This window comes from Lathyrus oleraceus, chromosome 5, assembly GCF_024323335.1.
Source record: "Lathyrus oleraceus cultivar Zhongwan6 chromosome 5, CAAS_Psat_ZW6_1.0, whole genome shotgun sequence".
In the NCBI taxonomy this organism is placed as follows: domain Eukaryota; kingdom Viridiplantae; phylum Streptophyta; class Magnoliopsida; order Fabales; family Fabaceae; genus Lathyrus; species Lathyrus oleraceus.
Window position 1 is genome coordinate 523,925,390 of NC_066583.1, and position 24,894 is coordinate 523,950,283.

General features: G+C 35.4%; 3 protein-coding genes across 9 annotated transcripts; 1 reads left to right on the top strand and 2 right to left on the bottom strand.

Annotated features, from left to right (window-relative positions):
- The first annotated feature begins 1,423 nt into the window (after positions 1 to 1,423).
- Positions 1,424 to 6,310, top strand: LOC127086030 (ceramide kinase). Of its 3 annotated transcripts, none has more exons than XM_051026713.1 (12): positions 1,424 to 1,845; positions 2,704 to 2,859; positions 2,966 to 3,133; positions 3,237 to 3,329; positions 3,518 to 3,610; positions 4,075 to 4,300; positions 4,491 to 4,584; positions 4,705 to 4,854; positions 4,992 to 5,093; positions 5,175 to 5,555; positions 5,762 to 5,828; positions 5,898 to 6,310. In XM_051026713.1, the coding sequence occupies exons 1-12, from the start codon at positions 1,687 to 1,689 to the stop codon at positions 6,033 to 6,035; spliced, it is 1,827 nt and encodes a 608-aa protein (XP_050882670.1). In that variant the 5' UTR covers positions 1,424 to 1,686; the 3' UTR covers positions 6,036 to 6,310. The 3 variants fall into 3 exon arrangements, with proteins under 3 accessions (XP_050882670.1, XP_050882671.1, XP_050882672.1); XM_051026714.1 differs by having other exon boundaries at positions 1,428 to 1,845; positions 2,707 to 2,859; XM_051026715.1 differs by having other exon boundaries at positions 1,625 to 1,845; positions 2,726 to 2,859.
- Positions 6,311 to 6,337: 27 nt separating this feature from the next.
- On the bottom strand, positions 6,338 to 10,750 carry LOC127086029 (U-box domain-containing protein 35). Of its 2 annotated transcripts, XM_051026711.1 has the most exons (10): positions 10,579 to 10,750; positions 10,086 to 10,318; positions 9,892 to 10,013; positions 9,450 to 9,571; positions 9,146 to 9,336; positions 8,616 to 8,923; positions 8,424 to 8,525; positions 7,803 to 8,231; positions 6,966 to 7,718; positions 6,338 to 6,826 (listed from the first exon to the last, which is right to left on the bottom strand). In XM_051026711.1, the coding sequence occupies exons 2-10, from the start codon at positions 10,264 to 10,266 to the stop codon at positions 6,653 to 6,655; spliced, it is 2,382 nt and encodes a 793-aa protein (XP_050882668.1). In that variant the 5' UTR covers positions 10,267 to 10,318; positions 10,579 to 10,750; the 3' UTR covers positions 6,338 to 6,652. The 2 variants fall into 2 exon arrangements, with proteins under 2 accessions (XP_050882668.1, XP_050882669.1); XM_051026712.1 differs by lacking the exon at positions 10,086 to 10,318 and having other exon boundaries at positions 10,579 to 10,739.
- Positions 10,751 to 16,632: 5,882 nt separating this feature from the next.
- LOC127086028 (U-box domain-containing protein 35) lies at positions 16,633 to 21,310 on the bottom strand. 4 transcript variants are annotated; one of them, XM_051026710.1, is made up of 9 exons: positions 21,138 to 21,310; positions 20,566 to 20,761; positions 20,051 to 20,130; positions 19,849 to 19,970; positions 19,140 to 19,653; positions 18,860 to 18,961; positions 17,966 to 18,394; positions 17,141 to 17,893; positions 16,633 to 17,044 (listed from the first exon to the last, which is right to left on the bottom strand). In XM_051026710.1, exons 2-9 carry the CDS (start codon positions 20,726 to 20,728, stop codon positions 16,862 to 16,864), a joined length of 2,346 nt encoding a protein of 781 aa, XP_050882667.1. In that variant the 5' UTR covers positions 20,729 to 20,761; positions 21,138 to 21,310; the 3' UTR covers positions 16,633 to 16,861. The 4 variants fall into 4 exon arrangements, with proteins under 4 accessions (XP_050882667.1, XP_050882664.1, XP_050882665.1 ...); XM_051026707.1 differs by having other exon boundaries at positions 20,051 to 20,169; XM_051026708.1 differs by having other exon boundaries at positions 20,542 to 20,761.
- Positions 21,311 to 24,894: the final 3,584 nt, after the last annotated feature.

Genomic DNA, 24,894 nt, shown 5'->3' on the forward strand with positions numbered 1-24,894 from the left:
GTTGTTGAACCTTATTGTGGACTATATGACCCTAAGAAGATAATGCTCTTAAAAATGCATCATGAGAAGATAAGAAGGATAGAGGTTGCAGTTGCAGGGCCAATGGAATTAAGTGACTCAAGTGATTCTAAGTCAGATGAAGATAACCTAAATTGTTTTTGATCTAAGGAGCTAAAGTTTGGAGACTTTTTCCTGTAGATTTATTTGTTCTAAGTTTATTGTTTTGACCCTTGTATTTAGGCGTGTTATTTTATTTGGATTTGTAAAGGCTCTTTAGCCTATTTTAGTTTATGTACTATTAAAACAAATCTAATGCTTGTGCATCTCTAGATGTTGTTTTGTCTGTTTCTCATATTTATGGGTGTGTATGTGCTAACATAACCCTTGCACGACTGATCTTATGTATGTTATTCTTTATGCATACTAACTTCATTAAAGGACTAACCATTTGCCAAATTAGACAAAAGGGGGAGTAATGAGATGAAGTTGTGTATTTTGTGTGTGCACAGATAAACCTAGTGAGTGTTTAATACTGATTGTTCAAGAAGTACTAATGTTGTGCTCCATGCTAGACCGTTGGGCATAACATCTGGTCCTGGTCCTTGTATCTATGAAAATAAATATATTTGTGTTAGTAGTTGTCGCACCTAAAAAATAGAACACGATCTTGCGAAGCGCAATCACATGCTCGCGGGATGGACTGAACCTAGGAAGAGGCATTGAACAACATATGATGTGTTGTTGCTTGTAAGTCTAATTGTACTAAGTTACTAACAGGGTCGACCATGTGCAAACACAGAGCCCCAAATTTTAGAGACCCCCAAATTTTAAAATTTTCATTTTCTTCCCATAAATATTAATAAAAATAAATAAAATGTTATTAAAAAAACTCAATAATTAAAAGAAATGTTATGATAAAAATTCAATACATACAAAAATCAAGATCGATCAAAACTCAAAATAATTATAATTAAATTTATTTTTAATTAATACAAAATTGTATTTTTGATATATCTTTTTTAATTATTATAATTGTATTTTTTTAAAAATTTGGATCCATTTATGAAATTAGAACGGAGTCTGCGAAATGATTGGGCCGACCTTAGTTATTAATATTGAATTTTCTTTCTTGGATTGTGGACACAATCTCCCAGACATAAGTGTAGTTTCTCATAATTAAATAAACAATGACTATGTTTTTTATTACTTTTGTGCTCCATCGTGTTTGATACATCTCTCCAAAAAGAAAATTTGACCTTTAATTATTTAATTTGTAATAGTTATTACATATAACGGTTAAGATCCATTCTATGACAAATTTTATTTTTTATAATTAAGGACAAGAATGATTTTTTTTAGTTAAGATAGTTTTATTTGGTTAAATTTTGTTGCGAAAGTTTTGTAGACCATGATTGGAATTCTCTAAATCTAGTCAATTATTTTGCCCACAAATTCTTTAGAACCCAAGCCAAGCCGCCTAAATAAACAAAGACAACATACTAACCATATTATTATGTTCACAATGACAACAAACCTTAACATTTTCTCTTTCCTTTCAAACGTAGGTTTCTGCTAAAAACCTCAACCTTAACAATTTCTGATTATATTCTTTTACTTTCAATTTTTCATTTACTTGTTGAAAATCTTGTCTTTCTTTGACTCGTTTCCTTGACTCTTCCATTGATAATGGAGAGAGAGGGAAACGATTGTGATTCGGGAGGAGATGCATCTGTTCCATGTTGTTCCATTTTGAGCTCCACCTTTTTGTTGGATCATGTTGGAGACGCTATTGTTAGCTTGTTCTCAGATGGCTTGTCTTGGAAATTGATGGAACCGGTGGAAAATGTAAGCTTTTTTTTTTGTTGCTTATAAGGTGTTTGTGAAAATTTCTGACTTAGATTGTGAAATTGATAATGGGTCTTGTTTTGGTGTTTGTTGGTTTGGTTTGGTTTGCTACCCTTTGCTTGAGCTTTCTCGTATGCATTGATGGACATGTTCTTCAATCTTAGCCCTGTTTGGATGGGCAACATAATTAAGCTCTTATAAGTGCTTATGTATAAACTATTTCTATGGCAAAAGAAAAAATAAAGTCAAGGTGTTTTCATATGAGCTTCAAGCTATTGTTGTAAACTATCATGGATAGATTATGGAAATAAGGTGAAAATAGCTTATGGAAAGATGTTTTCTGAAGTTTTTCCGATGCTAGCAGATAAACTCAAATAAATCAATTCAAACAGCCTTTAATTCTTTGATCGGGTAAAGATTCAAGGGCCTATGGTGGTTCACATGCTGTGTTGATGAATGTTGTAAATTTAATCTTTGAATGGAATTAAAGGCCATTCTGCCATTGGTGGTTCTAGCTCTCATCATGATTGAGAATGGTTTTGCTTTGAGAAGCTTTTGTGTTTGTTTGTTTAAACTTATTACGCGCGAGGGTAAAGGATTTAAATTCAAACCTTGCTTGTTTTTGCTGTTTAAAGCAAAGTTTATCGTATGTGTTAGATGATCATTGTTGCGTGTGGAATGAGGATTAAGGAAATGGTGCTTGAATTGAATATTGTTTTTCCCTATGAAAATGCCTCTGACCCCAAATTTCTCATGAATTAGTTATTACTAACTTTTCCTTACGTATTGCTTCTTCCAAAATTCTAAATAGTTAATTTCATTAAATTTTCTTCTTAATTTCCTAAATGTTTAATGTAGCAGGATGTTTCAACTTGTTTAGGCATTAAATATGTTTCCAAGATTGCTAATGAGATCGCACTTTCGGACATATATGCTGTTGAGGTACTGGATAGTAGTTTGATTCACAAATCAAACCTCCCTCGTGCCACTGAACGTACACTTTATGACAATAAGGTTTGCTCTTGTTCTTGGTTGTGCAATCTGTTCTTTATACGTTTATCGTGTTCCAATAAGGAGCAAGAATCAACCGTGACGTTTTTTATTTCTGACAATTATGCAGATGTACCAATTTACCGTGCATGGTTTTATAAGGAGCAAGAGTCAACCTTCGCAGTGGATCTTGACTGAATATACTTTCGGTCATGAAGATTTGCAAACATGTCAATTGTGGGTAAATCAACTAAACGAATTGTTGAAACTTGAAGTTGGAAGACCAAGGAATCTTCTGGTATGCTCTGTTATCGGACAAGCACCTGCTTTATAATTTTGCTTTTTATTTTTATTGATTAATTAAAATGAACTTTTCCCAGATATTATTTCTGATTCACTAGGTTTTTGTTCATCCAAGGAGTGGGAAGAGTAATGGCTGTAGAAACTGGGAAGCTGTGGCTCCGATATTCTCACGTGCTAAAGTAGAAACGAAGGTGAAACTTTAGCATCTCTAATGAAGTAGAAATATTTTTTGGCTTAAGGAGAAAAAAAAAGTAAAAAATAAATCAAGGCAAACACACCCTGACTCTTCAGATTCAGTACATGATATTAAGTGGTAACAGATGATCAAATAAGATTGTTGAAAGGATCCAAGTAATCGATTTTTTCTTTTTTTCACCAGGTGATTGTGACTGAGAGAGCAGGACAGGCATATGATATGATGTCATCGATGACAAATAAGGAGCTTAACTCATATGACGGTGTTATAGCTGTTGTAAGAACTTAACTCTAGTCTTTTACATCATACTAACTTATATTGAAATTTTGCTGTTAATATCAGTCAACGTGATATAACAAATAGTGGTAGTAGGTTTATACAGAAATAGTAGAAACAGTTCAATCACTAGACACATAAATATATGGAGTTTAAAACTTATTTTATGGCCTAATAGAGGGCTTGTATATTTGTACTTTGAAAAGTAATTAAAATGTTAGAAATAATGCAAATAGGGTAGTTATAGATGTACAATATCATGTAAGTATAGTGAAAAGGGTAACACTAGTCATATATTTTTCAAAATCTTATTGATATGTTTATGACGAGGCTTCGTGTTATTGAAGTTTTATTTAGATGGAGACATTTAACAACTTTTGAAGTTTCCTTGATGCTTTCAAGTTTCAAGTGATTTTCTTATGTTCTTTTGAGTTATTGTATTTTTCTAATTGAGGTGGTTCCAGGGTGGTGATGGATTTTTCAATGAAATCCTTAATGGGTTTCTTTCTCCCAGGCTTAAAGCTCCCTATCCACCAACTCCTCCAGGTTTTGTTCATTTGGCTAAAGATAAAGGCGATTCCTTGGTTGCCGATGAAGATGAAATATTGGAAAAGACTTCAAGTCAAATTGAAGACCATCTTCCTCTGGTTTCAAGTCCAAACCAACCTCGGTCTATAATATCGAATTCTAGTGAGTTCAGTTTATCTATACTTGTTTAAGTTAGAAAATAATTTGCATCGGCACGTTAATATATAGGAAAGAACAAATTCAATTACAAGTTTATTTCATAGCAATACAAAACCACAAAGAAAGAAAAAGGAAATATATATTACTATATAATATCAATTTTATGATTGACTTGTTTTTGTGGCTTTTGAAGATTCGGAAGATAAAGCTCCTGGGTTTCCCATTCCTAATGAATGGTTTAGATTTGGGATCATTCCCTCAGGTTCAACCGATGCCATTGTGATCTGGTATTTTTTTCTTCCTAATATTTTTGAATTTTCAGTTCTACTTCTGCACAAGCAGAAGACATGATTGTAGTTTTCTAATACTATTCTTCTGGGTTATGTGAAATTCTGATTATTTTGTAGTACAACTGGAACTCGAGATCCTATAACTTCTGCATTGCATATTGTCCTTGGTAAAAGAGTGCACCTTGACATAGCTCAAGTTGTGCGATGGAAAACAACTCCGAGATCCGAGGTTGAACCTTTTGTGCGCTATGCAGCTTCATTTTCAGGGTAAGTTCCGTCTGTTTTGTTACCCGATGAAAATAAAATAAAATGTCTTTAATTATGTAAATGTCTATCTTTTGACACATACTAGCAATGTCATCTTGCATAGTAATCTTATATTCTACATACACTAATGACAACAGGTATGGATTTTATGGTGATGTTATCACAGAGAGTGAGAAGTATCGCTGGATGGGTCCCAAACGTTATGATTATGCTGGAACAATGGTGTTTTTAAGGCACAGGTATTGTCGAAGTGGATATGACATGGTGCTTTGATCATCTCAACTTTAAATATCATTTCTTGAACTGCATGTTTTTTTCAGGTCATATGAGGCAGAAATATCATACCTAGATGTTGAATCGGAGGAAACCATTCCGAATCCCAAAAAGAATCGTGAAAGTAGCATGTTATGGGGATTGAAAGCTCCGCGCAGATCAGAAAGATGTATCTGCCGTATTAACTGCAAAGTTTGCAATGAAATACCAAAAAGTGAAGCCACTGAAATTTGCAGCCTAACACCTCATTTAAATTCAGAAACGAAAAGATGGGTGAAATGCAAAGGACGGTTTATTAGTGTTGGAGCTGCGGTAATCTCTTGCAGAAATGAAAAAGCACCTGATGGTTTGGTTGCTGAAGCGCACCTTTCAGACGGTTTCCTTCATCTCATAATGATTAAAGAATGTCCTCACGCTTCTTACTTATGGTAAGCATTGTCTGGCTATCTTTCCATATTAGGCTAGGCTATGTTTGGATAAACAACTTAAGCAGTTATAGCTTAAGTGCATGTGTATAAGCTATTTCTATGACAAAAGATAAAATAAAGTCAAACTTTTTTTTATACAAGCTATAAGTTGCTTAGCTATCTTAGAGAGCTTATTAAAGTAAGCTATAAGTTGTTGAATGATACAGGCACCTGACTCAACTTACAAGAAGAGGGGGAAGCCCTTTGAATTTCAAGTTTGTTGAACATCACAAGGTTAGTTTTTTTCCAATCCACGCCGCCGTATTCCATTGCAAACTTACTAATTTTACTTAACACTTTCAGACCCCTGCATTTACTTTCACTTCTTCTGGAAATGAGAGTGTATGGAATGTGGATGGCGAGATTTTTCAGGCACACCAACTCTCTGCTCAAGTGTTTCGCGGTCTCGTATGCATGTTCGCAACTGGTCCCGAAGTTTAATTGAAGAGTTTTGTCGACGACATTAAACGGAACGACGACATTAAACGGAACAATGATGAAACTTATTTAGTACCAACTACCTAGAACTTTTGTGTATATATATAAGCATGGAGAGAAGATTTTGCTCCATTTAAGTATATATATGTAACCCTTGGTTCACAGTTTTTTTTTGTTTTTATAAGGTGAAATCTTGTATCTTGAGGATCAAATGCAAGTCACGTTAATATGGATGTTGTAGCTATTTTATATATGTAGCAGTGTCATAATCTATGTCATGGATGTTGTATTATACTTTTTGAATATTGTCATGAGAAACTAGGACCCAAACTGCAATTAAACTTGAAACTATGACATACACAAGCGTTTAAACAAATAATTTTACATATGAATTTCAGTTGAGCTCAGTGTGCCTTGAGTTCCAAGTAACAGAAGATGATGGACACTATAATGATATGATAAGGACCAGCTTTGATCCCTTGAGTACATACACAATGCTACAATTGAATCAAATTTATTTACACTTGAAACTCTTAAGTTAGTCTAGCTACATTAAAGGAATCATTTAACTAAATATTAGCATTGAGGAAGATAATGAAATATACAAGTATCATATTTTATTAGGTCTTCCACTCCAAAATTGCTGATAAAAGTGTGTAATTAGGAATTAGATACTTATGAGGTAAAGCCATATTCGTCATCGGTGACTTGTCGTGATCTAGAAGCCACTTTTCAATTGCTTTGCGATCGTATGTATATCCGTCTGCAGCAACACAAGGATCATCCATCACATCCTGCATCAAATCAAATCAAATACAATGAGAATCTTTGCAAGTGGTCGGTGCGCAATGCGTGTGAGTGTTGTAAACCTTGGAAGTTGGAATAAGTTGGAATGTCGAGTTCGACTTTGTAAATTGTGGAATATTTGACTACCTGAAGTATAGGACATATAAAATGATTGGGAGGTTTGGATTTTAGAGTAACTATTGAAGCAGAATGTTGAGCTTTATCAGCAACTTCTTTCAACCTCTCTAGCATTGGTAGCACATGATCATTCAAATCAGGTCGATCCTTACGCCGCATCTCTGCACAGCTCAATGCTAACCGAGCTATTTCCAGTGTCTCTTGTATAGGCCATGATCCTGCTTTTGGATCCAACATATCTGCTAAATTACCATCATCAATAGCGGTTTCAACTATGTGAGTAAGTGCTATGGCTGGTTTTGCTGTCAATAACTGTAACATCACTAATCCGAAAGCATAAACATCGGATTTCGTAGATATTAAACCACTTCTTTGATATTCAGGATCGATGTAGCTGAGTGTTCCAACAGGCGCCGTGTCCTTATACATGGCAGATAAGTTATCTGAGTCAAGGATTGTAGAAAGACCGACATCACCAATCTTGCTGACAAGGTTACCACCAAGCAAGATGTTTGCCGGTTTCAAGTCACGGTGGATGATAGGTTGTGGCTTTGTGCTGTGAAGAAAGGAAAGAGCCGACGCGATTTCCCAAGCTATTCGAAACCTAACAAACCACGGGATTTGGCTATTACCGTTTTTCTGGAGTAGTCTATCTTCCAAGTTTCCATTTTCCATATATTCATACACAAGGCATCCGTGATCGGGACATGCACCGAGAAGAAGAAGCAAGTTCGGATGACGAATTCGGCTCAATATCTCTAACTGGAAGCAAAGAGAAGATATTAGTCTTGTTTTCCAGTTCAATTCAAGTCACATACATTGATTACTTTTCGTAACAATGTTTACCTCTTGTTCGAATTGCTTGCTTATGCGGATTCCATTAGAGTGGATAACTTTAACAGCAACAGTTGTGTGATGCAAAGTGCACTTGTACACCATTCCATATGCGCCCATTCCGATTCTCAGATTTTCCGAGAAAGATGAAGTAGCTGAAACTATTTCATCCCACGTAAAAACTCGGTACTGAGGCGTGGAGCCACTCAGAGCATCCTCAAGTTTTTCTTTCTCTTTGGCAGCATGGATAGCTTTCAACTCTGTTCCTTTTCTTTCCGCAGCTTCTCTTTCAGCACATTGTTTCAAATATTCAGCCTCTCTAGCTGCAGCTTCGTATTTCTCTCTTTCTTGATTTGCTAATTCCTTGGCCATCTCTTCCTTGGCAATTATCTCCTTCATTTTCATGGATTCTTCTAATCTTCTCTTGTTTAGTTCATTCAACTGCTTAAAGAAATACGAGACGTTACTCATTTTGTAGCACCGTCACCTCTGAAAAAAGGTGTGTCTGTGTCAGTGTCGGTGTCCGAAACTGACACCGATACTTGTGATTACGTTTAATTTATTCAGTTTTTTCAACAAACGATGGAGAAAGAGAATCTAGTAGTGTTTCGACAACGAAAAAAAAGAGATTACCTTTTGTGATGCATCAGTGTTCTCACTTTGAGCTACTGCATGCATTCCTTGTGCATGTCTTAGTTCAATTCTCAACTTTTGCAGCTCAAGGTTAATGTTTTCCTGATTATAAACAACCATAAAGGAACTAAAATCAAACCTTTCGGTATTTGTGAGGACCATTTGCATATTTTAAAACCAAAATCCAATTACCTGTCTATTTGGTGATCGAGGATTAGTAACTTGAGGCACAAACATGGCCGAATTTTGATCATAAAAGCGAGATTCGGTATCTGAAATGCTTTCGGAGCTAGATGCCTGACTTATGTAATGATCAACATCTGAGTTTTTAGAAGAACTTGTAGCTGCATTCTTTCTCCCAAGATCTAGAGACTGACCTCTAGAATGATTAGTTACATCTAAACTCGAGAGAGTTTGTTCGACACCCGAGAGAGCTTTAACTCGTCGTGTTGCAAGGGGAGAGGGGTGTAAGGGAGCATATGATGCAACTGAGCCAGAATCTGATATACAATCAAACATTGATTACTGATTATTGATTATTGATTATTCTACGCGATAGAACTCAGTTTTGACATTATTCATGTAATACTCGCTAAACTTCCGTGCAATCGGTAAGAGTATCTTTGAGAACTCGCTCTTTCTACAAGGAATTTTCTTCTATACCATACTGTAAAACTTAAATTTTAAGCCGTAGTAATTCAAAACATCCGACTTTTTTTTACCTGTGTGAGTGGTGGAAGTGTAGTTTGACGAGCTGGTTGACGAAAAACTGATTTCACTTGTGTTGTCGGTAATATTTCCATCAATCCGCGTGTCTGACTGCCGTATGGACAATTTTCCCTTTGAAACAGCGTAAACCGTACAAAATGTTGGAGTGCTTACCGAGATTTTTGCAGACATACCCTTATGTTTACTGAAAGGCATTATTCAAAGCTGTTTTAGAATTTGGGTTGAGATAATTCAAATCCTACGTAACCGGCTTGTAAGGTGACAAATGACATTATACATCGGAATTTCAATTACTACCTTCTGAAAATACCGGAAGACGAAGCTCCAACGACAAGTTTGGTTATAGCATCCTTAGTTACTTCCTCTGCTATCGCAGTTACTACATCATCCGATTCAATCACTACAACATCTACATGCACCTGCAAAAAACACTGGTATAAGAATGTAAATCATATATTGCATTAATCTATCCTAACTAGTCTACGTTCGGTTTCACGTTTGGAGCACTTAGAATTGATTTTGAACGTGTATAATTGATTATGACATGTCTGGTGGCTCTCGAGTAGAATTGATTATACTTAAAGCTAGAATTTATAGCTTTTGGGTCTAAACGTAATTTTTATCCAAACATAAATCAGTTTACTTTCAATTCACTTATAACCAGAATCAATTTTACATAATCAATTCACTCAAAATCAATTTTTTCACCGCAGAATCAAACATAACAACAACAATTTACCTTTCTTTGTTCGCACAAGCTCTTAAAAGGTAGAATCATATGATTTGTTTGCCACTCGATTTCCCTTTTGAAAGCCATTGCTACGTCATTCCGCACTTGCGAAAGAGGAAGCACGTCTCCCACTGAAATCGGAAAAAAACGTTAGAATCAAAGAATCAAATTCAATCAAACACGAAACACATTTTATATCTCACTTGGTGTTGGAACTCCTTTGATAACAGCCCTAACATGAATAAGCTTGAAAATAAGCACTCCTTCAGCAACAAATTTATCAAGTGCCCATTGTACAACATACTTGCTTTTCTTGTTACCTTTGATTGCTAAACCAACAACTGAACATTTACCATTTTCATCTCCCTCTTGAATCCTATCCATCTCTCTTATGGATTGTTTCAATCACGATTCGAACTCGAAAGATAAGTAAAACCTAACAAATAATTGTTTCAGTCATGATTCAAACTCGGCTCAAAGAGCATATGAAGAAATCAGAATTAGGGATTGTGAAAAGATCTCAAAATAAACAGTTAAGCTTCATCTTCAAACAGATTATTAACTAAGCAATTAAACCTAATTTGAACAAATCATTGCTTCAAATCTTAGCATGTTCAAGAATACTCATGTAAAAATCACAACATAGAGAGAAAGAAAGAAAAATCAATAACTAGATTAAGAGATAATATAACTAACCTATGAAATGAACAAGGTTTGAACTTGTTCAGTGAATGGTTCAAATCTTATAGCTAGAAGAGAAAATAATCACTTTTCTCATAATCACTTTTGTCCTCAAGGAATCAATTTTTCACAAGTTCAAATCTAAAACATTAATAGCACTGGGTTCACCAAAACCTCAGAAAAGTTTTGTTTGTCCTATTACATAGTTTGAATTTAAAATAATTAAATATTTATCTAAATAATATATATTTTCAGATAAAATGAGTTCGGTTGATAATTATTAAAAATATACTAAATTAAGTTAGTTATAACTGTTAGAGTTAGTTATAGCGGTTAGATGGGTGGTTAAGATTTTTAATTAATTTTTAACCACAAATCTAACTATTATAACTAATTAATTCAATTTATTAAATATCTAATAATAACAACGATATAAGATACAAAATACGGATAAGAACGTATCCATGATTAGTTAATACTATTCAACTCTAATGGACTATAATACATCATGTAAAATTGAAATTTCAATTCTAAACTACTTGTATGATTAGTTTATACTAATCAACTCTCAAGTGTATTAGATTACACACATAAAATGTGTGATTTAAGTTGTTAGTTATAAAATTACATGTTCAATGATTATGAAAGATTGAAAAGTCTACAGTGAACATTTCTAACATATTTGAGGATTCAAAATTGACGATTTACTCCTTCTAGTATTTGAATCTGAGGAATAAAAAAACGTTGCTTTCTGTTAATTTATGACGACAACTAATAACCACTTAAATAATAATAAAAAATAGAAAAAGAAAGTGTGAATATTTATGAATATTGGAGTTTAGTTTAAAGATTAAAAGAAGTAATAATAATGACATTAAATGTTTGTTTCAAGTTATGATGGCAGTTAACTGACATGTCATGTCGATTCAGTCACAAGGCCAGCCAACAGACAGTGACAACTTTATCTATATTCTATGGTGCATGTGAAGATGAATCACTGCGGTAAAAATTTTAACACTGTCATTTGTTAATAACCATTCGATTGTAATCACAAGGTCTAAAAATAAGATTGCTGTTTGATTATAACTGAAAAAATATTAGTTTTGAATCAGAGTTGTCTGATCTTGATCCAACAATTGAGAAAGCTTGACTACATGACTGCAAGAATTGTTTGACTATAGCAAATCATACATTTCTTTAAATATTTGATTTTGAATTTGCTGTCAAATTCTGCATTCACTCAATTCGATTAAGATCCGACGATTTTGATTTAAGTTCAATATTTTTAGAATTATAAAATAAAAATATATGTTTTTTCTAATTAATCGATTAATATTACATTACATGAAAAAGTTGTTTGTTGTGGATAAATCCAATACAATCAAGAATAAACATTTTTCGTATAACTCAATTGATAAAAATTGATATTAGTAGGACTTTAAATTGAAATGTAATTTTATGAACATCTCCATGCTTCATTCGTATTTGGCGATAGCTGGACTTTTAATCGAACTTAGAAAAATATCATGAACCATGCAATTCATCTAAAAACTCGTCTACCACTAGAATATGATACGTATCTTGAATAATCACGTAGTTCAAAGCACAAAATTCCATGAACATTCTCCATGAATTATTCTTCTTCTTGACCTAGATGACAAGACTAGAAAAAATATTTGTACTCTTGTGAATTACTTCACATTGCAACATACTTTGAATTTGTTTCTCAGTTTCATCTTTGTGATGATGAGTGTGCCGATAAGGTCAAATACTGACCCAACCTGCATCATGAACCAACTCAATATTATGGTTGGTGTTGCAGACAAAAGGTTAATTGCATTTCCAAATAAAGATTACATGGTTTGAAAGTACGAACTCCCGAACAGATGCCATGACTAAATCTACCAAAGATAATGATTGTGTGGCTTTGTATGTGTTGTTTTTCATAATGAATTGAATATTTGTTTAACCTTATGGTTGAGGTAGTTAAAAGAACCCCGCGGGCTTGGGTCTCACTTCTCATTCTCAAGAGCGTGGAAAGAGAGTAGTTGTTTTTCCTATTTTTTCTTTGGGGAACATGGACACCTCCATTTGAATCCTTCTCTCATATAATTATTAACTAAGACACCTCACCTCAATGTCTTCATAAGAGGGTGAGCGATATGGGAAATGAGATAATCAAATTACGAGCACTTGTTCCAATAAATGGGCGGCTAGAAAGCTGGTGTGGGTGGCATGTTATGTCGCCTTCTCTTAGTGAATCGTCAACACCATCTTTTGTGGGTATTTTACCAATATACTAATATAGAGTCCCTTAAGCATGAGGATTTAGAAAGGAAGAAGTGATTTATTTTGTTTTACTCTCCTTATTTGGACAAGTCCCTTAGGTATGTCTGGTGCGAGTCCCTCAAGCACGAGGAAGCTCCCTTAGAATGCCTAAGGAAAGTCCCTCAAGCATGGGAGAGTCACCATGCGTAGCATAATGTTGACCTCCAAGTGTTAATGATGTGAATCCTCAAACATCAGTTGAGAGAAATCATAAAATCCTTAGGAAACTTCTCTCTTTCTCTTTTGCCCCCTTTCACGTACTCGACAAGTCAGCCTCTCTTGATCAAACATTCAAATCCTTCAGCTGGATGCATTTGTTGGTGTTGTGGTTGTTCCCTTTATGAAAACGGTAGTACTTTGACTTGTTAGTCTGAGACAACTCTGATGGGAAAAAGGGGTTTAATCCCTCATTTATGGAATTATGTGTTGGCACATTCTTGGTAGATATTCTCTCGGGATGCATTCAGTGGCATGTACTTGTCGTACCGTCCCTACATTCCCTGGTCGGACTCATCCTTTTGATGGTGGGACTCTTTCCCATCCGAGCGGCTAGAGTTAGTATTGGTGGGAGTGGGATTGTTGAACCATGTATTCAGTTTTTCCTCTATGATCATGTAAGTCTGAACCATGCTCATTATTTAATGAGTGGTTTGTACTCTTCACATCCCTATCTTCAAGTGATTTGTACTATTTACCTTCCTATCTTCAACCTGAATGGATGATCTCACATAAGGCCATTCTCGAAGATCCAACACTTAATGCCTTCTTCGGTTCCCTCTACTTCAATAGAAACTTGTGTAAATGATCGATATAATATTGCATTCTCTATTTCTTCCATATAATGATCCCGCTCAAAGCAGCCACCACCACAATTTGTCTTTTCCGGGGGGTAAAGTGTGTGGAGAACCGTCACAAGTTGCCTTTTCCTCTGCTGATGCTTTGACCGGAGCTTCATTTTTCTTCATCACGTCGGCTCAGGGACGATAACTTGAGTTCACCTTGATATAACATATAGAATGGTGTTCCCTTGTGGAGCCATGTTGTTGTGGCTTTCTTCGAGGCGAAGAAACCTTTCCTCTATAGCTTGTGAATTCTGCTGCAGAACGATGTTGTACATGTTATTCAACAACTCGATGGCGCCTTTTAACCCAAGGTTGGCTAGCAATAATTGGAAATCAGGAAAGGCTTCAGGCTGTGCGACTCGAGGTGGAATCAAAATTCTAATCAGAGGCAGTTGGACAGATCCGGCTATATGAGGATCATGAATCAGATCTAGATGCAATTGAACTTCTGCTCCTGGATTCACAATGCCTCGCGTAAGAGGTGGATGGGTGTTGATTTATCTTTGCTTGAGGTGCGGCAGTGACGACGACTTCTCGCACAACGGAGAAACATGTAGCTTTTGATCCAACCATTACTTAGGAGCATAGACATCAGAGATCTGGAAATTCAGGAAATGAAATATGAAAATGCTACTTGATTGGATCGAACATGACAAGTCTTTGCGTTCGATTTTGAGAGCTCTTAATTTGATGAGCTGAGAAAGTTTCGAGTTAATTAATCAAAGAGCAAACATGAATTCGTGGAAAACGTATGAATCAAAAGTCGATTCCCACAAACGCGCCACTGTTTAATATTGGAACCATAAATGGAGTGAGGATTGAAGTAATGGAGGATCCAAGTTTCCAGTGCGACAGAGAGGGGGATGACTTGCAAGGTTAGCACTCTAAAGATCAAGTCAATATGTGGGGGATAATAGTGAATTTAAATTGAATTTGGAACTCAGTACATGAATTGACGCGCTCTCTCTATATAATAGAGAGGAAATAATAAACTTTCTATTAGTTAGACGTGGATTGCTAAGAGTCATTGGATGCACCTGGGATTTGGATCCTCTGTATTCATCAACATGATAGTTTTTGTACGCCGAAAAGATTCTAGAATGATTGTAACTCCTTAAGAGTGGTCGTCTGAGATCGATATGGTCAACCCAAAATAAATTGAATGATTTCTCAACCTCAGGGTTGTGGTATTTATAAGAACCTTATGGGCCTGAGTCTCAGATCCCAAGAAGATAGGTTATGCACTTTCCATTCTCAAGAGTGTGGAAAAAGGTAGTTATTTTCCCTATTTCTTTGGGGAACGTGTCTACCTCCATCTGACTGCCTCTCCCATACTGTTACGAATTGGGACACATCACCTCCATATTTTCATCGGAAGGCGGGCGATCTGGGAAATGGGTGCCATAACCAAATGATTGGCGATTTTTCCAATAAATTGGTGTCTAGGAAGTTTGTGTGGGATACATGTTACATCGTGCTCGCTTAGTGAACCGTCTACACTGCCTCTTGTGGGTATTTTACAAATATAACAATACAACTAGTAATTCCACTTTCTTAGCAGATAAACAAAATTCATCAGATGGTGATGTCATCGTTTTACCATTCCATGAAGATTAGTACGCAGTGAAAACACATCGAATCTCCTCACCCTTGAAAGTACACAAATCATCAATACTAGTTTCCACACGTTCTAGGCGTTCCTCAACACAATAATTCTCCAAGTCATTCTAGTTTGCATGAACAAGATAGGTCAAACTAATTGATAGAGTAAAGATAACAGATATAAAATAAATATTAGATAGAAAAGATTTATTATATTAATGGAATAGAGAAAACATAAATACAATCAAAGCAAGTGCTCACAATTATATTTCCTCCCTAACTAATTCCCACTCCTGCCCTTTTATTCGGGAATATCCTAACTAATTTTCAACATGACACTTCCTCCATGTTCTCTTTCTTTTTCTTACCTACATACATTGTTTACTCTATGGGCTTTTTATCATTAACGCCCACTAACACATCCTATGATGGGAAATTAAAACACAGTAACAGACCAATACAGAGCGGATATAAAATCTCTCACACTTGTAGAAATCTTGAGAATCAACAACAAAGACGACAAATCGAACAAATAAAGAAACTAACACCAATATTTTTAACGTGGAAAATCCCTAATATGAGAGTAAAATCATGAGTCGTCCATACCAAAGAAATAGTTCTACTATAATCAATTAAAGATACAAGAGAGTTCTAAAGTGATTGGCAAACTAGTGCTAACAACAACAAATCACAAAGCAAACTAGCTTACAAATAAGAATAAAAAAGCTGATTTTTTTTCCAAATCTACAGCTTCAGTGTGAAGCAAATATCTCTCACTTCAGACCTTGTTTTGAAATTCTAAATAGTCAAAAGTTAGATACATGTGTTACGAACATGCCCTACAAATTTGAGCTTGATCCGACGGTTATCGAATCGGAGAACGTTGATTTAGTGAGACTGATTTTAGAAAAACGAAAATAGGTTTCTCTTCTCTTTTCTCTCTTTTGAATCATTATTTTCTCTCTATCTCTCTCAATCTTAAATTGATCCTCTCCATTTAAATAAGTGAGACAAATTGACTAATCATATTTGAGTCTTTCTCCACGTAAAAAGGAGCCCAACTCCATCATCTCCAGATTACTAATGGTTACAACTCCCCTATCAAAATGCGAGTTTAATTCTTTCTATATACTATCTAAATAAGCTAATGAAATATTGATTTTTTTTAGGACATATGAATATTTATGTAGCAAATTTGAACAACATTTTTGTTTCTTTTGTTTTTGTTTTGTTTCTTTTGTTTTTGTTTTGCACTTTTGCATGATACTTTACACTAGTAATAATATATATAACACTGTTGAGACTAAATTTAGGTGATTCTTAGTTATGTTAATTTGAATAAAGTTAATGAGTATATAAACTATAATACATATTACATATAGAATCAAATTTATCTACAAAGAAAATTCAATCTCCCTAACCAAAATCTGCATCCAAAACACTGTATTACATGTCCTATAAATCTACACAAAGAATCTTTAAGCCAATCTACATAACAAAAACTACTTAACTCAATATATCTAGTATCATATTTCTTTGGACTTCCACTCCAAAATTGCTGATAAAAGTGTGTAATTAGGAATTAAAAACTTATGAGGCAAAGCCATGTTTGTCATTGGCGATTTCTCATTCTCTTCGAGCCATTTTTCAATCGCTTTTCGGTCATACGTGTATCCGTCTGCAGCAACGCACGGATCGTCCATCACATCCTGCACGAAATCAAATAAACCACAATGGTTAATCATCTTCGAAAATAGTTGTGATTTACTACGAAAGGATTCGAAAATGAGTGTTTATTTGAGTACCTGAAGTATAGGGCAGATGAAATGGTTTGGAGGTTTAGGTTTGATAGTAACCATTGAAGCGGAATGATGAGCTTTATCAGCAACTTCTTTCAGCTTCTCCAGCGCGGGAAGCACATGGTCTAATAAATCGGGTCGGTCTCTACGTCGAAGCTCAGCGCAACTCAAAGCTAATCGAGCTAAGTCTAAGGTTTCTTGAAATGGCCATGATCCGGCCTTTCGATCCAATATATCGGTTAAGTTACCGCCTTCTATTGCTGTTTCAACCACGTGAGTCAGCGCTGTAGCTGGTTTTGCTGTCAACAACTGTAACATCACTAATCCGAAAGCATAAACGTCGGATTTCGTAGATATTAAACCGCTCCTTTGATACTCAGGATCGATGTAGCTGAGTGTCCCAACAGGGGCCGTGTCTTTATACATCGTAGATAAATCATCCGAATCGAGGATTGTTGAAAGACCGATATCGCCAATCTTGCTGACAAGGTTACCACCAAGCAAGATGTTTGCTGGTTTCAAGTCGCGGTGGATGATAGGTTGCGGCTTTGAGCTGTGAAGAAAGGAAAGAGCTGACGCGATTTCCCAAGCGATTCGAAACCTATCAAACCACGGGATTGCTGTGGTACTGTTTTTCTGAAATAGTCTATCCTCCAAGCTACCGTTCTCCATGTATTCGTACACAAGGCATCCGTGATCGGGACATGCGCCGAGAAGAAGAAGCAAGTTCGGATGACGAATTCGGCTCAATATCTCTAACTGAAAGCAAAGAGAAGTTATTAGTCTTTTTTTTTTCGAATTTGAAATAGTGTATTCGTATATCAGTCATACCTCCTGCTGGAATTGCTTGCTTTGGCTGATTCCGGCCGAGTGGAGAACTTTAACAGCGACAGTTGTGTGATGCAAAGTGCACTTATACACCATTCCGTACGCACCCATTCCGATTCTCAAGTCTTCAGAGAAAGACAAAGTGGCTAAAACTATTTCATCCCACGTAAACTTTCGGTACTGAGGTGTCGAACCGCTTAGAGCGTCCTCTAGCTTTTCTTTCTCTTTGGCAGCACGGATAGCTTTCAATTCTGTTTCTTTCCTTTCTGAAGCTTCTCTTTCGGCAGACTCTTTCAAATACGCAGCCTCTCTTGCCGCAACTTCGTATTTCTCCATTTCTTGTCTCGCTAATTCCTTAGCCAACTCCTCCTTCGCAATAATCTCCTTCATTTTCATGGATTCTCCTGATCTCCTCTTGCTTAACTCACTTAGCTGCTCAAAGTAATAACACATTTTACTCCATGACACAATGTAAATCAGAAGATTCTATTCCAAGTGTAGAGAAAAAATTCATCATGCAATCACTACTCTAGAGTATTATACTTATCATGTAAAATGGTGGCAAAACGGGCACGGCCCGGCGGGCATGTCCATTTTACCCGCACTTTTTCACAGGACAGGCGAAGGATTTAGGCCCGCACCCTCTAATATGTCCTCTACGTTTTCTTGTAAGCTTTTGCAGGTGCAGACATTAACGTAAACTTTTGCAATTTTTACGCTTTAGAAGTGCAGTGTCCGCAAGCCCGCCCTGCCCACCCTCATTTTTTTGCGGGGCGGGACAAGGTTTAAGGCTCGTGCCCTCAATAATGTTCGTCCGCCCCGTTTTTTTTGCAGGCTTTTGTGGGCGGGCCTAAAAGAACCTAGAAGTGTTATTGCCCAAAAGAAAATTGACATTACCTTGCGTGATGCATCGATGTTCTCGGTTTGAGCTACCGCATGCATTCCCTGGGCATGTCTTAGTTCAATTCTCAACTTTTCCAGCTCAAGGTTAAAATTTTCCTGATAGATAACAGCAGACCACAGTTAAAGTTCATTCTAGTCAATATTTTAAGGGATTCTCGTCAAACATACGACAGTGTTATTTCAAATCGCGAATATATATGATAATGTTTGTCAAGAGAGCACCATTTACACAACGATTTCATCGAGTCCAAAGAAAGAAAGAACTTTCGATTACCTGTCTATTAGGTGACGAAAGTCTAGAGGCTAGTGGCGAACCCTTAACAGAATTTTGACCAGTGACCCACGATTCCGTATCTGAAGCAATGCTTCTGTAACTAGAGGCTCGACTCAAAGCGCGACCAAAATCTGAGTTTCTAGCAGAAGTTGTAGCAACATTCTCTCTTCCAAGATCAATGGACTGACCTCTAGAGTGACTAGTTTCATTCGAACCCGGAGTTGTGTTTAGAAGGGTCTGATTCAAACTCGAAAGAGCTTGAAATCGTTGCGTTGCCAAAGAAGACGAATGTAAAGCAGCATATGATGCAACCGAGCCAGAATCTGTCTGAGTGGTAGAAGTATAGTTCGATGAGCTGCTCGAGGAAAAACTAATTTCACTCGTGTCATCCGTAATGCTTTCATCAATCTGCATATCTGACGGCCGTATGGACAAATTTCCTTTTGAAACAGCATATACCGTACAATATCTCGGAGTACATGCCGAAATTTTCGCTGACATACCCTTATGTTTACTGAAAGCACGGCATAAATCAAAAATCGTATGATCAGATGAAGACCGAAAGCATTAAGCATTGAAAATGTTGAAACTTCAAATTTCGTATAAACTCTAACAAACAAATAACAAAAACGAAACACGATGTTGCGAATACGAGAACTTGTGTAGAATTGTCATACTAAAAAAATACGATTCGTGTTTCAATTAGTACCTTTTGAATAAGCCGCCGGATGAAGCTCCAACGACTAACTTGGTTATCGCGTCCTTAGTTACTTCCTCTGCTATGGCGGACGCCACATCATCCGATTCAATTACTACAAGATCTACATGAACCTGTTCCAACAATATCCGAATAAAGATCATAGTGCATTATTTGCTCAAATTCATCTTCACGAACAACAACGGTATCTTACCTTTCTTTGCTCGCACATTTTCTTAAAAGGTAGAAGCATTTGATGCGTCTTCCACTCCATTTCCTTTTCGTAAGCAGCCGCTACATCATTACGCACTTGTGAAATTGGGACATAACCCACTGGAAGTACAAAAATGTCGAACTATAATAATTAAATCATCTATCAAAATCTTCCACTCTATAATTGAAACTACTAACTATATTGAAACTTTTCACACGACCGAAAAACATGTTTTACGGATTTTGTCATTGTTGAGATCCTAGTATTACACACAAATTATTTCACACTTCAGATGTCCAGTCCTGAACATCATGACAGGGGCTATTTTCGAGTGCACTAAAAAAGTCCTTTGCTTGAAAACCGATTTTTTGCATTTATCATTAAACTTAAAACGCCTCTTAATTTAGCAAAAAAAGTATTTTCCAACTTATAAATGCTTAAAATTGTTACTTTGTATAGTCAAAAAAACTGTTAATAAACACTCATATTACTTGGTGTAGGAACCCCGGTTATACCAGCATGAACATGAATCAACTTGAAGATAATCATTCCCTCAGGCACAAACTTGTTAAGTGTCCATTGTACCACATACTTGCTTTTCTTGGTCCCCTTGATCGCTAGCGCCACAACCGAATGCCGAGTTCGGCTACTTTCATTCCCCTCTTTAATCCTATCCATCTCTCTTAACTAGAACAAACTAAATTATCTTATCTGCAACAATTCAAAAGAAACAATTAAGAAGCAAAAAAAACACAGACACAAACATCAGACACACAGACAAACACGAACACAATAACAGACACAGACACAAAAACCAGACACTAACATGTAGAAACCAAACACGCTTTTAATCAGAAGTGTCGATCTTGCATACAAGACTAATTTCTCAAAACAAGCTAACCCTTGTTTCCATATACATATTCCTTCAATTTTGAACCAGGGTTTCATCTTTCATTCCTTCAATTTCATGAACACAAGTACTTTTCTTAAAAAACATCAAATCCACATATGAATAACCACACAAAATTTACAAAAACCGACAAAAAAAAACACCAATATTAACAACCTTAACAGAATTTTAACTTACCAGGTTTGAAATTGTTCAGCAAAATCCTAGCCGGATAAGAAAAAAAGGTTCACATTTCTGTTGAACGGAACCATGTTTTTAAAGCTTGAAATGAAAATTTCAAAACACGAGACACATTTGGTTGTTTATTAAAGTTTCAAGAGAGAAGAAAATGAGAAGAAACAACATGAAACGTGACAAAGTGATTAATGGACCCCACAATTTCATCATGCTTTATGCTGAAATTATAATTGTCAACTACCACTTCGATTTTGTATTTTTCCATACTTTAACTTAAAACATTTATTTAAAAATAAATAAATTAATTAACGCATAATGGTAAATAAATATTAACGTTACTCTAAACCAAAAGATTACACTTATTTAATTCAACGAAAATCTTCCAATTTTGAAAACAGTTAGCTGACATCACACGTGATATTTCTACTTAGTCAAAGTTGACAGCAGCAATTTTTATTGCTCATTTTCTATATTTTTTTAAAATTATTTTATTTTAAGAAGTAGTTTTTAACTTTTATTTTATTTTAATTTTTTATTTTACATTTTCATTTTATTTGGAGGCCGTTTTTTTATAACGTGACAGACCAATTAGTTAATTTTAACCTAAATTGAAAACTCATAATATAAATCTTAAATTTCTTGTCATTGAAATCGTTCCTTCATTGCTTAATGGGTATCATGTTCTTCAAAATAAACATCTACCACACGTTAATCGTTCATCACAACATAATTTCTTGTTTTTCAACTTCAACATGAGTAATGTATAGAACGATACTGGGTATGAAAAACTTGTTATGTTGTCTCATTGAAATGCTTGGTTGTGATTTTAATGATTTTTTTTTTTAAGATAATAGAAATCGTGTCCTTCTTATTGATCCGAATAAAATATATATACATCAATATGTAATATTTGGTCAATTATCTAATTATGATAAAATATAATTATAGGAAATTAATCATGATTAATTATAACAAAATATTCTATTTTATCACACCCCCACAGTCGAAGCGGGAGGTTCACAGACGCTTAGACTGATTCGAAAATCATCAAAGACAATGCGAGGAAGTCCTTTGATGAAGATGTCTACGATCTGATGTCTTGAGGGAACACGAAGGACGCGAGTCTGACCACGAGGTACCTTTTCCCGTACAAAATGAATGTCCATCTCAATATGCTTAGTGCACTGATGCTGCACAGATAGATAGATAGATGACACTAACATTGTCATAATACACCAAAGTGACATGAGGAATAGGAAAATGGAGTTCCAGGAGAAGATTGCGAATCCAACACAATTCGAAGACAACATTTGTTATCGCCTTTGAATTTTTTGTGTTGCTGCAAAACTAAGAACAAATGGAGTTGAAACAGAGAAATTAATTTGCACGATAAACTTCCAAAGCGTGTAGTTTTACACTAAGCTTAAGGAACAATTCACCCCAACCAATCTTTCTATATTAGATGCAAAAGGAGTTACCGGCGAATTTCCTGCAGGATACTTTGGAATCCTTAAAGAGAATTGCACAATCTCTCTAAGCGTATCTGTTGATAACATTTTACCGAAGAATGTTTCTTTCAATTGCTCTCATGCATTAGAGAAGAGAAAGATGATTTAGAATGAGAAATTAATTGAGATTGATTTTTTTTCCCACCGTGACCATAACCTGTATTTTATATTGAAAATCACGTCTGTTATGAAACAGTAGCAACTCTTAGAAAAGGCATGACACTATTCCAATTGCAATAGTAAATATTTGTTTATACGTTGCAACTACTCCTAAAAGAAAGGAAACCAAATAAATGGCACTTTAGACGAATAATAATTACTATAGACCATGCAATTGAAATATGAAAACTTTGAATATAATATTTATATTTATATTATTAATTCAAATAATATAATCATACAATTAATTATTATTTTGGAAATTTTCTCACAATCCCCCACAATTTTCAAAATAACTAAATCTCATAATTCTGGAAAAATCATGGTTTCAGATATTGGTATCTCACGATTTGAACCAATACTTAGTAAGATATGGGTTTCACTCATCCCGAATAGACATTGGTAGACAAGCTTTGAACCAACTACTCATTAGAACAAGTGTGCAAAACTTACACATGAAATCTCGATACTATCAAAAGAATTGTAAATATGACACATTTGATAAGGCCCTATGTCATGTATCCTTTTCATGAGAATTTAAGAGTCAAGCCCTTGAACTCTATGAAGCATCCTACTTCATTCTCATATAGGTAGACTATATCAGAAAAGCTCCCATAATAAGCATTCCAGCAAACATATGCTATATATCTATTAAGAGAATACTCTCATCCTATCACTTTTACTTTTATGGTCTGAGTACTTTTTGCCCATTGGGATGTTTCTATTGTTAAGTACTTCAATCACTCTAATAATATACTTTCATCATTGAACTCAAGACTTGATTTTAATCAAGTGTGAGTTGAGTTTCCACTATTGGTGATCAATAAGATATGGGCTTGAGACCCATCCCCAATGATGTCTTCAACACCATGTCTTTTGTCAGACCTTTCGTCAAAGGATCTGCAAGATTATTATTAGTTCTTACGTATATTATGGAGATCACTCCATTTGAAATTAAATCTTTCACATAGCTATGTCTTATACCAATATGTCTAGATTTTCCATTATATACTTGGCTATATGCTTTAGATAGTGTGGATTGACTATCACAATGTATGGATACAGGTGCTATTGGCTTTGGCCAAATAGGTACCTCATACAACAAGTTTCTTAGCCATTCAGCCTCTTTACTACCTGCAGCCAGAGCAATAAATTCTGCAGCCATGGTGGAGTCGGCAATGCAAGTCTGTTTCTTTGAACCCCAAGAAACCGCACCTCCACCAAGATTGAAGATCCATCCACTAGTGGATGCATGATCTTCTATATATGTTACCCAACTGGCATCTATATACCCTTCTAAAACCGAAGGATATCCACTATATGTTAAAGTGTAGTTAGTCGTCCCTTTCAAGTATTTTAATACTCTATTAATAGCATGCCAATGATCTTTACTTGGATTACTTGTATACCGACTTAACCTACCAACAACATCTGCTATATCAGGTCTAGTACATGTCATAACATATATCAAGCATCCAATTACCTTTGAATATTCAAGTTGTGCCACTGGACACCCTTTATGTGGTTGCAAATTAACATTTTGATCAAATGGGGTAGAAACGGATTTGCAATCCAAATGATCAAATTTCTTAAGCACCTTTTCAATATAGTGAGATTGGGATAAGCCAATATGTTCACCATCTCTTATGATTTTAATCCCTAAAATCACATCTGCTTCACCTAAGTCTTTCATATCAAAAATTTTGGATAAGAAAGCTTTAGTCTTTTCTACCTCTTTTAATTCAGTACCAAAGATTAACATATCATCCACATATAAACAAATCATAACTCCTTTTTCATTGTTGAATTTACTATAAATACATTTGTCAGATTCATTTATTTTGTATCCATTGGCCAACATAACTTGGTCAAATTTTTGATGCCATTGTTTGGGCGCTTGTTTTAACCCATATAAAGACTTAGTTAATTTACACACTTTATGTTCTTGGCCTTTGATAACAAACCCTTCAGGTTGTTTCATATACACCTCTTTATCCAATTCTACATTTAGGAAAGCAGTTTTAACATCCATTTGATGAATGACAAATTTATAGATGGAAGCGAGTGCCATAAGCACTCTAATTGATGCA